Below are 13,223 nucleotides of genomic sequence, written 5' to 3'. Positions count from 1 at the left end.
GGCTCAGGAACTAAACAGCTGGAAAGGCAGGGATGCCAACTCTGGGTGTCTGCTGTGTCTGCCTCCAGGTTCCAGGGATCACTGTCCTGGGAGTCCTAAGCCCAGTGGCAATAGAATGTTTCCATCTCTGTTTTTCCAACCTGTCACCATCTTTCCAAGCCCATTTTTTCCAGCCTTGGATAGGTCTTTTTGCCGTCCTGAGAACAGGCTTGGTGGAACGGGATCCCTGACACTCAGTCCTTCCTCCTGTTTTTTTTTTCCCTCCAGGTTGCTGCTGCAGAAGTTAAGGCAGAAGGTAGCATCCTATTACTCTGCTTCTGGGGACAGATATCTAGGGTGTTGGTAGGCCCGACACAAGTTCTGTGGCTTCGTGCCATTCAAACCTATTTGGAAGCGAATATCTGCTCTGTCTAGGGAAATGTGAAGCCTGGGATCCTTGTAATCCCTCTTCCCCATGGACTCTGCAGTCCTAGATGCTCCACCATGCTGGCCACATTGGCTAAATCTGGACTGGTTGCTGCAGTGAAGTGTGGGAGGCTCAGACCTCGACAATTGCAGGAGCGAAGCAGAGAAGCTTCTTTGTCCCCACATAGCAAATGCCTAAGCTAGGATTCCAACGCTGCCCCTTGTAGGTGCTCCTGGAGCACATTGCTCAGACTGAGTCTCTAACCCAGAGGACTGGGTGTGAGGAGGGTCAAATCAACCTAATCCATAATCGTGTGCTATGGAGCACATCCACTCTTGACAGTATGTGCAGATTTGTTCTTGAGATGGAGATCCAACAGTGGGTGAGCTGTGGGATTCGGGATGGACTGCAGGAGAGACTTGAGAGCAGGCTTGGGACGATTTGAGTGTGAAGCCCTAAGGATGCCCCCGTGGGTCACACCGACTTCTGTGAGTGGCTGTGCTTTCTGGAGAGGATACATATTTGAAAATAGAGGGGATTCTCTGTGCAATGATAAGTGTGGCTTGGCGTGAGTATGAGGTTTAGTATGGGCAGCCTCTCCACAGCACTGTCAAGCCAGCCTGCTCTTTAGCTTTTTAGATCTAAGGGTGAGGGAAGGATGAGGGCCCAGATCAAACACCACTGGGACATCTTGGCAAACAGCAGCCGGAAGCAAAGGGGCAGCTGTGCAAATCCTGTGGCAGGCAGGCAGGCAGGCAGGCAGCCTAATGAGAAGTGATAGATAGCCAGGCAGGAAGCGGGGGAGATCTACAATGGAGACTTTAGAGGCATCTGGTCCTTCCTTGTACCTTCCCCACTACCTGCTACCCCCTACTCCAAGCAAGACTCAGCTGAATATGGAACCACTGCTCACACATGTGATTGAGCTGTACAGCACATTAAGAATGGTCAGCTGAGTAGAGATGATTCCCACTGGAGGATAGGATCTTACTGCCTGGTAAACACCAAGGTTTCTGTCTACTCGGCAGGCCCTTCAGAGGGGGCTATGGTACCCATTGAAAAGAGTGTGTTGAGGTTTCCTGCAGGTTTTTGTTTGGTTTTTCTTTGGGGGGGGGGGTTGTTATTTCTGTTTTTACCGGTGGTCACATAACCCGCAATGGCACAGCTCCATTGCCAATGGCTCAGGTCTAACAAAGTCCTTGTGTCCAGCAACAGCACCTGCTGCCTGCTAGCCTCACCCTGTGCTGTGCTCACAGAGCCAGCCGTGCAGGCAGTTCAAGAATCCGTCCCTAAGGTGCACTAAGCTCTTACTCCTGGCTCTGGGGTGGGGGTACGACTAGAGTCAGACATGCAGCCAGGGGTGCCCGAGGTCCTGGATCCTACTTTTCAAGATCTAGAGACTGGTGTCGGGAGATGTTCAAGTCAAGCAGGAAAGAAGAAATGAAATTTACCTTGACGTCCAAAGACCTAAATTCCCGCTAATTTTAAGGGTGTTTCTCATTGGTCCCCACCATCCTCCCCACTTCCATCAATTTTAATTCAAATGGTGTCCTGTGGCTAGATGCCCTGGGTTCTGGAAGCACCGCGGTGACGGTGACGCAATCTGTCTGGGGCACGGGGCACTTCCACCCATTGGCTGCCCGGCGCTCCCGGACCCCTCCCGACTCACCGCGGCGGGAATAAGAGCAGCTGCTGGCACTGGGAGGCACCGGAGCCACTGCCCAGCTCAAGAGTCACCGCACCGCAACCTCCGCCCGGCCCTAGCAGGACCCCGCAGTCTCTGCTCTAAGTCACCGGTCACCAGGTGAGCGCCGAGATTCCCGCTCAGGTGTGTCCTTCTACTTTCCTCTCCTCTCTCCTGCTCTCGCTGTTAGTCCTCCTTAGTTTGTCTTCCTTGCCAGTCCTGGTCTCTGTTAGCCCGTGGTTCACGCCAGACCCTGATCCAGGTAGAACCCGAAAGCACTGGTCCACAGAGCCTTCCTCGGGAGTGAGTGCAGGCTTCAGTATCCCTCGCCCTCTGCACACCTGATCCGCCCTGCTTGGACTCTCAGCCGGGCATCAAACGTAGTCGGGAGTAGTCCTCTTCAGACGGTGCATTCAGGTTTCACGTTTCCTGAGAAACTGGTTCAGAGTCGGGACCAAGCACCAACATGTAGCGAACAAGAGCCGGCAGCCGCAATTGCACACCCGGACTCCGGACCCTGGGATTTACCGAGAACTGTCGTGGGTCTGAAGTTTAGATAGGCTCTTGCAGGCGACGGGAGTTGCCAGAGGGTGGAGCGGCTGAGCAGTGCAGGCTTCAGGTTCTCACAGATTGCAAAGCAGGAGGATTCCCTCTCCATAGGCTTTCTCTCTCACATCCTGGGGTGTCTACAAAAGCCCCGCGAAGGGAAGATAGCTCTGGGCTTCTCTATGGAGGTAGATGTAGAGTCAGGAGGCCCTTAGGGCTCCTTGAGACTGACCCACAGTTTTATTTGCCTCAGAGGCAAATACAATGAAATGGCACCCACCACCACCACCACCACCCTCCGTCTGTAGGGCTGATTCTTTCCTAACCATGTGGACTACATTCCCACTGGACCTTGCAGTCTTCTTTGTCAATGAGGAAACAACGGTGATGAGAAATGTAGTTATCAGTATGAAGTGAAAACGCCAGGGCGCCACAGGCAGAAGCACCCAGAAGGCCAAGTCTATGGGCTCAGAGGGCTTTGAACTGGTGCAAAACGTAAGGAAAAGAAAGGATGATGTCATTCTTCTCTTGCAGGGAGGCATCATGGGCTTTCTGAAGTTCTCCCCCTTCCTGGTTGTCAGCATCTTGCTCCTGTACCAGGCAGGCAGCCTCCATGCAGTACCTTTCAGGTGAGTCGAAAGACAGGAGCTCTAGCATCCTGGGACTGGACAGATGCCTGCCTCTTAACTGTAGTGTGCTGAAGGGAAACATGCGTATGTACATACACACATAAGTTCACTAGAAGTCTTTTCAAACAATGACAGGATCACAACACTTAATATTATAAATTTCATGTAGCCCTTTAACTCATAAAATTCTTTGCTCGATTTTTCCTCAAATTTAGAATCAATAGTCAAACCTATTCAATTCACATGAGATAAGTTTCACTCTAATCTGCTAATTTACTAATAAATTTTACTAACTGATTCAGTCTGTTGATCTATTTCTCATATACTTACAAATTGTATTTATTAAAATGAGCCCCCCCACTTCAGATTCAACACTAATTATTTTGTCATTTAATTACTTAATTATGGTTGGACTCATCATGTAACTTGGAAAATTCCTGAACTGCACCACGAATGAGGACACTGGCTCAAGCCTCTCTGGGAAGCAGCAGGCCGGGAATCAGAGCTGGTGCTAGGTTTGCGCCAACCTAGCACAACCCCTCCCTCCACAGGTCCATCTTGGAAAGCAGCCCAGGCATGGCCACTCTCGGTGAAGAAGAAGCTCGTCTGCTGGCTGCACTGGTGCAGGACTATGTGCAGATGAAAGCCAGGGAAATGGAGCAGGAAGAGGAGCAGGAGACTGAGGGCTCCAGGTAAGGTCCCACACCCTGCCTAGCACATCCACAGGAAGGCAGAACCCAGGAGGTAGTAGAGAACACTCTGGTCATCTGGCTGCTGTTCGGCAGGACAAAGGGCCCAGCCATTCTCAGGCTCCACTGAAGACAAGTCATCTGGTGAGGCCGTGCTTAAATCACACTTAAAGATTTATTTCCAAAAGCACTTAAGAGAAGGTGTGGAATCACTGTAGAAATTAGCCGGGTAACACTGGGGAGAGTTCCTGGCATAGGATGAGTTAAGACTGGTAAGGTAAAGCCTAAGTCTAGGGACTTCTGCAGAGATACGATTGTGGTCGCAAGGCCAAGGAGAGTACCCTCCCTATCCCTGCCTCCCTGCGTGCCCCCAGCCTGGAAACAGACCAAACCTGGCCTGGTTCCAGCACTGCCCCAGGAAAAGCATGTTTTGACCTCCATCCCCCTTGAGAAACCCCTGATAGCATGAAAGACTGACATGGAATGCCAGAAAGAGTCCCCCTTTTCCTCTGCCCTTCCCCGCACAGTCCTGGCCCACTGCACCCCAACCCTCCCCAATGGAGTCTGTGTGAGCTGACTTCCTACCACCCTCTGTCCCAACGTCTGGTCCCCTGAGGGGGTTAACCCGCTGACTGCCCATGGGATCAGCTCCTGGTGCATGGTACTGCCTCGCATGTCTTTTCCCTGCAGCCTGGACAGTCCCAGATCTAAGCGGTGTGGGCATCTGAGTACCTGCATGCTGAGCACATACACACAGGACCTCAACAAGTTTCACACCTTCCCCCAAACTGCAATCGGGGTTGGAGCACCTGGCAAGAAAAGGGATGTGGCCAAGGACTTGGAGACAGACCATCACACCCATTTTGGCAACTAAGCTCCTCTTCTCCTTTCTGATTTCCTTTTGCTTTCTTCCTATAACTTGATGCATGTAGTTCCTCTCAGGTTGATCTCCGGGCTGTTACTGGTTGCTTTCCTGAGGCAAAGGATGGCATCTGGAATCCCCAGTGGGTGAGGAGGATGGAGGGCTCACAGGCTAAAAGAGAATCACCAGGAAGGTGGCACAGAGCAAGGGTGGGCCTCTGGCTTCCTAGCAGAGCTTCTCAGTCTTGCTTCAAAAAGTATTGGTCCTTTGGAAAATAAAACTATTTTGCTAAAAAGACTTGAGCCATGGTGGTCCTTGCTCTAGCCCACATATCAGACTTCATGGAGTTCAGGACTTGTGGTTAGAAGTAGTCTTGGCCCTAAGGTTAAGCAGACACAGTTTGGGGAGTGGTGCCCATAACTCAGCACAAGCAGTAACAAGAGAGGTGCCTCCTTGGAGCAGGTAAGCATTGCTGGGATGAGTGCTCCAGCTCCACTCTTCATTCAGGTAAGACTGGGGTGGGTTTCCCCTTTACTAAGAAGGGTCACTTGTGTCTGGCTAGGACATGGATTCTATAGTCCTTGTGAATTGGCTCAGAGGTGGCATCAAAATTCACTCTAGATTCATACATCCTTGCTAATTTTTACTTATATGGTCATGATTGGCTGTTATAGCCCTGTGTTCTATGGCCAGTCACCCCAAAATCCACTTTGGGTTTTCTAATGCCTCTGAGAATATCTAAAGGAAGCAATCACAGCTTTCCCCCTAATGGCCTTGCGATAGTCTCTTCTGATAATCATGTTTGGGAGGACCACTTAAAGCTAATTGGTGCTTCTGAAAGTAGCAATAGTCTCATGATAGTTCCATGGGGGCAGACACCTCCACAGCCTCACTGACAGGCCTTTTCTATCTCTCTCTCTCCATCCTGAATATCAGCCTCACTGCCCAGAAGAGATCCTGCAACACCGCCACCTGTGTGACCCATCGGCTAGCGGGCTTGCTGAGCAGGTCAGGGGGTGTGGTGAAGGACAACTTTGTGCCCACCAATGTGGGCTCTGAAGCTTTTGGCCGCCGCCGCAGGGACCTTCAGGCCTGAGCAGTTATAGCCCCCAGAATGAAGGTGACTTTCTTGTACAGCTAGCAGGAAAATAGATATCTATATACTCAGGGACATAAGCCATACTCTGAAACTCACTGGGCCCATGGATCAGATCCCATCTTATAGCTTTTTTTTTACCCCCCCCACTCCTAATCTTCCTCATTCCCAGCCCACCTGCTCTGGCTTTTTTCTCTCTCCTGTGATGCTGTGCTCCAGGACCAGGAGACACAGATCCTATATATTCATCACTGTAATTGTAAATACATTGGTTTGAAAGCCAATGACATCATCCTTTTAGTATACACTACAATTTAAGAGCAGCCACAGGTTTGAGACTGTATTTGCTCTCTACTAGGTATATAACCATTGAATGGTCACTGAACTCACTGAGTTTCACATTTATTTCTCTATAAACTGGGGACATCAACAGAACCAACCTCCTAGTATTAATAGAAAACTAAATGAAATAATGTCAAGAGCTTGACAATCAATATCTAAACTTTATTCTTTTTTTCCCTTCTAGGTTTCAATAAAGAAAAACTCTAATTCTTCTCATGTGTAATTAAAGTCATGTGCTAGAAAGGCTGATGGAAGACATATATATTTGCATCCTTCTTGGTATTGAAAACCCTTCTCCCTTTGACAGGAACTAAAGATAATGCAGAGCAAGCTCGTTGTAGTTGTCTATTGTGCATTGTGTTCTATGTGATTCTGTATCCAATAAACATGACAGCATGGTTCCAGCTTACCTGTTGATGTTGACAACTCTGCTAAACCTCAAGGGGATTGAAACCATTGCCTTCTGGGGACACATGGTAGTCTTGTGACTTAATGGAACTATACGTTTAAAGAAATGTCAATGTTGTCACTTGTGAACTTAATCAAAATTAAAAAAATGTATTTTCGATATCCTCAAGTGGAGTCTCTGCTATTACTTATACTTTTTTTTCCAAAGAGAGCTGTGGGGGCCTGTGAGCACTTTGTTTAAACAAAGGCGTTGTGCTTAAGCGATTCTTGGTGCTTTAGACTCTGAGTTTCTAGTTAACCTCTTCTATTTATTAGAATGTTGTGCATGTCTATTTTTTTTTTGAGCTGAGGATCGAACCCAGGGCCTTGTGCTTGCTAGGCAAGCACTCTACCACTGAGCTAAATCCCCAACCTGAATGTTGTGTATGTCAAAGAGGGCAATGCACATTTATTTCCAGAGTGACCTGGTTCCCAGCCCCAGAAATTACCTATGATTCTTCATTTCTCAGGTTTACCATTACTTACCCCTGTCTTTTCTTCCCGTAAAAATCCCTTTCTTGCAACTCTTGGCCTACAAAAACCTTTAAATGGTAGCTTGGAGTTGAAACGGGAACCAGAGACTAGCCAGTCTATAAAGTCATCAATGCCATCCAGACCCACTTTTTATTATGTAAGACTCATGAAAGTCTTAATCAAGGTCATCAACAAGTCTGACAGAGACATTTGCACATTTAGCAAGCATTTACTTACTGACTACTACATGTTGCTACTATTCTAGGCACTTGGAATTGAGCAACAAACAGACAAAACCTCCTGCCTGTATGATGCTTATATTCTACTTAGAGGAAACTGAGGTGATACATACTCCAGAATCCCAGACTCTTACTACACATAGGAAGCCTAGATGGATGTCATTGGTTCTGATGCTTTGTTTTATGTAGGAGATTGCCAGTAACTATATCCCTTGTGGCAAGTTACTGAAAGGAACTCCAAGATGAGTGGGTAGTCAGTCTCACTGTACACAAGTCAGGTAATCAGAATTTGTTACTTAGGAAACTAAGCCTCTTCTATCACTGACTATTTTCTTAGGCACATACATAATTATGTTCCTTCCTCCCTCCAGTCTATTCAACATAGTACCCCAGCTAGCACTGTAAAAGGTGGATTACAACCATCCCTCCTATGTTTAAAGCACTTCAATGACTCCTCATCTCTCCAGCCCCATCACCTGCCTAGCTACATCACCTACTCTCCCACACACTGGCTTTAGTACTATTTTCATCTCCTATATCAAAGCACTCACCACTGTTAGTCAACACTGGCTACTGTCACTCTATGCAGATCACTCTTCTTATCTTCACTCAAATGTTACTTACCTTGGTTGTCTATCCTGAAAATGCTCCCACCGCACCCAACACACCTTAGCACCTCTCTTTGTTTTAATGGTTTTCTCCTTACCTCTTTATCTTTTACTATACCATAAGTTATTTTTTACTTTGTTTATTGTTTGTGCCCTTCCCCATAAACAAGGTATGGTTTTGGGGGAATGGTTTTGGGTCTGACTGTGGGGTATCTAGAAGGCCACTGTGAAGGGAACCAGGGAGTTTGAGAAGGATTTGTGTAGAGATACAAGCTATGACTCCAGAATAATTGACTGCCTGTGTTCATCTGCTCATGCCGCTGTAACAGAATATCACAGACCCAACTTTATCTTATTTATCTCCTGAAAGGCTCTACCTTCAAATGTAGCCACTTTGAGGGTTAAGGTATCCACATACAGACACAATTTAACCTTCCAAATCTTATGAAGTACTTTTCTTTTGTATCTCTATACAAATCCCCTGACTTTTCTTTCCTCCAGTGATTCACTTCTGCTTCCTTAGGGACTTTTTAGAAATATGTATTTTGCCTCTTCTGACTGTAGCAGACTAACTCCATTTGAATGACTGGCTCAGTGTGTGCATGACTGACAACTGATGCTCTCTCTTCCTTCAAGACTGTCCACATATCAGCTTTCCAGAGAAGTCTTCAGCATAAACAAAATAGCTTGCCATCTTTGCTCATGACTAGCTACTATGTTAAAATTTATTTTTATTCACAGAACTTATCACTTTCTAAAATAAATATGTGTATTATTTTTTTCTGTGTTCTTCTACTAGCATATAACTTAAAAGGGAAATTATAGCCGGGCAGTAGTGGCGTATGCTTTTAATCCCAGCACTCGGGAGGCAGAGGCAGGCAGATCTCTGTAAGTTTGAGGCCAGCCTGGTCTACAGAGCAAGTTCCAGGATAGGCTCCAAAGCTATACAGAGAAACCCTGTCTCAAAAAAAGGGGGGAGGTATATATATTTATAGCTATTTCCTCAAAGTCTAGAAAAGTAGGCCTTCATAAATATTTATTAAATTAGTTAATTAATTATAAAATTATTTTTTCACCCTTTGAGTTCATTTTTAGCAACATACTATATTTTGAGATGTACCATTTTTTTTCATTTTTAGATTATAATACAATTACATTTCTCAATTCCCTTTTCTCCCTCCAAACCCTCCCATATACTCATCCTTGCTCTTTTTCAAATTCATGGCCTTTTTCTTTCCATTCATTATTGTACATGATATATGCACATACAAAAACATATTAATTCTAAAATATAATCTGCTCAATTTGTATAATGTTGCTTGTATGTGTGATTTCGGGGATGACCATTTGCCATTGGAGATTTTAAACTATAATTTTCATTTTAATATCCAATTTGATTCAAAAGTTTTTAAGTAGAACATTTTATGATTAAAATAATTTTTAAAATTATGCCTTAATCATTCAGTTCTAGGTTTTGGTATGTGTTTTGATAAAGTTGTCCCTACAATATTTTATTTGGGAAATTTATTAATACCTATAATGCTTATGTAATGCTTATAATATTATCATTTGCCATAAATACTTTAAAGAAATTGTAAGTATTTTCCAATAGTAGGAATTTTACATCTGGAGTTGTTTACCTAAATATATTTATGTATGTAATTACAATGATTAATTTCATTGTTTTACATATCATTTTGGGGCTGGAGAGATGGCTCAGAGGTTAAGAACACGGGCTGCTCCTATAGAGGTCCTGAGTTCAATTCTCAGCAATCACATGGTGGCTCACAACCATCTGTAATGAGATCTGGCTCCCCCTTCTGGCCTGCAGGGATACATGCAAACAGAACACTGTATACATAATAAATAAATCTTTAAAAAATAATAATAATCCTGGGAAACTAAAATAGGCCAATAAATCTTCCAAGGGCTACTTTGTTCTTGTGACTTAACTTTTGCATGTCTAATATTTTATAATATATATTTCTTATCTTAAAAATAAACTTTCATGAAACATTTATGTATATGGTACATAAACTGTAGTTGAAGAGCTTCTCTCCAGGTTCTACCAAGCCCCCGCGGTCCCACAACCATATGTCATACAGACATTTATATTATTTAAATTGCTTGGCCATTAGCTCAGGCCTACCATTGTCTAGCTCTTACTCTTAAATTAACCCATTTCTGTTAGTCTATACTTTGCCACGTGGCTTGTGGCTTACCATTGCCTCTACATGTTGCTTCTCCTGGCAGCGGCTCGCAGTGTCTCCTCCCAGCCTTCCTCTTCCCAGCCTCCTCCTCTTCCTTGTCCCGCCTACCCTATCCTTCCTGTCTGGCTACTGGCCAATCAGCATTTTGTTTATGCAGAGTGATATTCACAGCAATAAACTCATATAATTATCACAACAATGCTATAGAATGTTCTCATTATTACAGAATATTCTTCACACCACTCTGAAGTCACCATTCCTGAAATCCTATTTAAGAAATCACTTACCTTATTTGGACACATTTTTATATAAATTAGATGGCTAGCAGATAGATGACTGAAATAGATAGACAGGCAGGCAGATAGACAGATAGATATACATATATACAGAAAGAAAAACAGACAACAGGTCACATGTACCCTCTTTCCTCTAGCTTCTTTTACTAACATAATGTTCATAAGATTTATTTATATGGTTGTTTAATCTATATATGGCTATTTGGGAAGGTTTGTTGTATATTAAAATTTGAAAATTTAAGTGAGAGAGGTCAAGTAGCATTCCATTGTGTACCACAGCTTGTTTGACAACACTTGACTAGATTCCAGGTCTTGGTATTTTGAGTGATTTTCTTATGGACATTCAGACTGGAGCAGGTGAAGCTGTTTCTTCTGAGTGAATACTTGTGAGTTGTGTGGTCATTGGTCACAATAACTAAACTGATTTCTGATGGCTATGCTGTTTCACACTCCTAGTAGAAAAGTGTGGCCATTCTATTTGATACACCCTTCCAGTCTTGGCACTTTCAGGGTTTTTTTTTTTTCATTTTTTTATTATATTTGTGTTTTAATTTTACACATCAGCCATGGGTTCCCCTGTCCTCCCCCTTCCCGTCCCTCCCTTCCCCCCAGCCCCTCTCCTCCAGGACCAAGACTCCCCTGGGGATCAACTCAAAAAAATCTGTAGCCCTCCTATATACAGTAGACAAACAGGCTGAGAAGGAAATCAGAGATACATCACCCTTTACAATAGCCACAAATGATATAAAATACCTTGGGGTTACTCTAACTAAGCATGTGAAGGACCTATATGACAAGAACTTTAAGTCCCTGAAAAAAGAAATTGAAGAAGATGCCAGAAAATGGAAAGAGCTCCCATGCTCATGGATAGGCAGGATTAACATAGTAAAAATGGCGATCTTACCAAAAGCAATCTACAGATTCAATGCAATCCCCATCAAATTACCAACACAATTCTTCACAGACCTGGAAAGAATTACACTCAACTTCATATGGAAAAACAAAAAACCCAGGATAGCCAAAAGAATCCTGTACAATAAAACAACCTCTGGAGGCATCACAATCCCCGACCTCAAGCTCTACTATAGAGCTACCATAATAAAAACAGCTTTGTACTGGCATAAAAACCGACATGTGGACCAATGGAATCAAACTGAACACCCTGACATTAACCAGCACACCTATGAACATATAATTTTTGACAAAGAAGCCAAAAATGTACAATGGGAAAAAGAAAGCATCTTCAACAAATGGTGCTGGATATCAATGTGTAGAAGGCTGCAAATAGATCCATATCTGTCACCATGCACAAAACTTAAGTCCAAGTGGATCAAAGACCTCGACATAAATCCAGTTACTCTGAACCTGATAGAAGAGAAAGTAAGAAGTAGTCTTGAATGCATTGGCACTGGAGATCACTTTCTAAATATAACACCAGTAGCACAGACACTGAGAGAAACAATCAATCAATAGGACCTGTTGAAACTGAGAAGCTTTTGTAGAGCAAAGGACACAGTCAACAAGACAAAGCGACAGCCTACAGAATGGGAAAAGGTCTTCACCAACCCCACATCTGACAGGTTTTTGTTTTGTTGTTGTTTTGTTTTTGTTTTTAACTTTAGCTATCCCTATGATTCTGTAACAATATATAATCAAACTCTAAATTTTCACTCTTGATAATTATCCTGCATGCTTATTGACAACTCATCAGTATTATTTTTATTCTGCTTGAATGTGCCCATTTTGACTAGACAAATGATTTGCTTACTTAGTAGTTGATCTCTGTAGATACATACCAGTCCTGATTCCTTTTAAGACACTTTCTCACATTTCTTACCATTGTAGATCATTCTCTGTGTGGAATGCCATATGCTGCATCATGAAAACTCTCAAGTAAGTTAAGGAAAGGCCCAAGTGTTGAAGGTCTCTGAAAAATTGTCAGAGGAGTCAGCCTTCTAACAACAGAGGTGAGCTCAGATGTGAACTCTCTAGCCCTGTAAGCCTGTGATGATTCCAGCCCTAGATGAACATTTGACTGCATCTTCATGATAGACCTTGAATCAGAACCACCCTTACTAAGCCTCTCCTAACACTGGGAAACTGTACAATATAGTATCTGCTATTCTGAACTGCTAAGTTCTGAAATAATTTGCTATATCACCATAGGTAAGCAATACCCCTCCAAACTATTATAACTCTAGTTCAGCTCCTCAAATCTGAAAATCATGTCCACTCGAGTTTGCTGGAGGTACACATACAAGTTCAGGCTGGAGGTCATTGTTTCCAGGAATGACTGGTCAGATTCCCCCACCTGCTTCCTGGTCCACAAGCCCCTGAGAGATTAAATGTAATGGCATAAATTAATTCCACTCTAAATGAAGTTAAATCCTTTGTCCTTAGTATTGAGTACTTTTTATCCCTCTTTGATGTCCCATTTCTTCCCACTCTATAGCAACTGCTTCAAGTCATTCTTTTGCCTGTAAGGTCCTCATAGTAAGAAGAAATGTTTATGGTCATATAGACCAACCCACATCTGGAACATCTCTCAAGTGGTCTTCTGGTCAATTTTTGAAATTTTGAGGTGTTTTCTAAGGTACTGTCTTAGTCACTATTGTGTGGCTGTGAAGAGATACCAAGACAACTCTTATAAAGGAAAGCATTTAATTGGAGGCTTGCTTGCACTTTTATAGGGTTA

General features: G+C 43.8%; 1 protein-coding gene across 1 annotated transcript; it reads left to right on the top strand.

The window, feature by feature from the left end:
* Nucleotides 1–2,132: 2,132 nt before the first annotated feature.
* On the top strand, nucleotides 2,133–6,776 carry LOC118574311 (calcitonin gene-related peptide 1). The gene is made up of 5 exons (XM_036175155.1): nucleotides 2,133–2,210; nucleotides 3,171–3,265; nucleotides 3,817–3,957; nucleotides 5,753–5,936; nucleotides 6,439–6,776. The coding sequence occupies exons 2-4, from the start codon at nucleotides 3,180–3,182 to the stop codon at nucleotides 5,910–5,912; spliced, it is 387 nt and encodes a 128-aa protein (XP_036031048.1). The 5' UTR covers nucleotides 2,133–2,210; nucleotides 3,171–3,179; the 3' UTR covers nucleotides 5,913–5,936; nucleotides 6,439–6,776.
* The last annotated feature ends 6,447 nt before the right edge of the window (nucleotides 6,777–13,223 follow it).

The sequence above is a fragment of the Onychomys torridus genome, chromosome 1 (genome assembly GCF_903995425.1).
Source record: "Onychomys torridus chromosome 1, mOncTor1.1, whole genome shotgun sequence".
NCBI classification, from domain to species: Eukaryota; Metazoa; Chordata; class Mammalia; order Rodentia; family Cricetidae; genus Onychomys; species Onychomys torridus.
This window is presented reverse-complemented; position numbering and strand designations above follow the sequence as displayed.

Excerpts from the sequence above, each read along its gene's own strand:
- LOC118574311 (XM_036175155.1), top strand. The coding sequence starts at position 3,180 with ATGGGCTTTCTGAAGTTCTCCCCCTTCCTGGTTGTCAGCATCTTGCTC. Across the intron at positions 3,266-3,816 it reads CTCCATGCAGTACCTTTCAG|GTCCATCTTGGAAAGCAGCC; the intron begins GTGAGTCGAAAG and ends CTCCCTCCACAG. Across the intron at positions 3,958-5,752 it reads CAGGAGACTGAGGGCTCCAG|CCTCACTGCCCAGAAGAGAT; the intron begins GTAAGGTCCCAC and ends CCTGAATATCAG.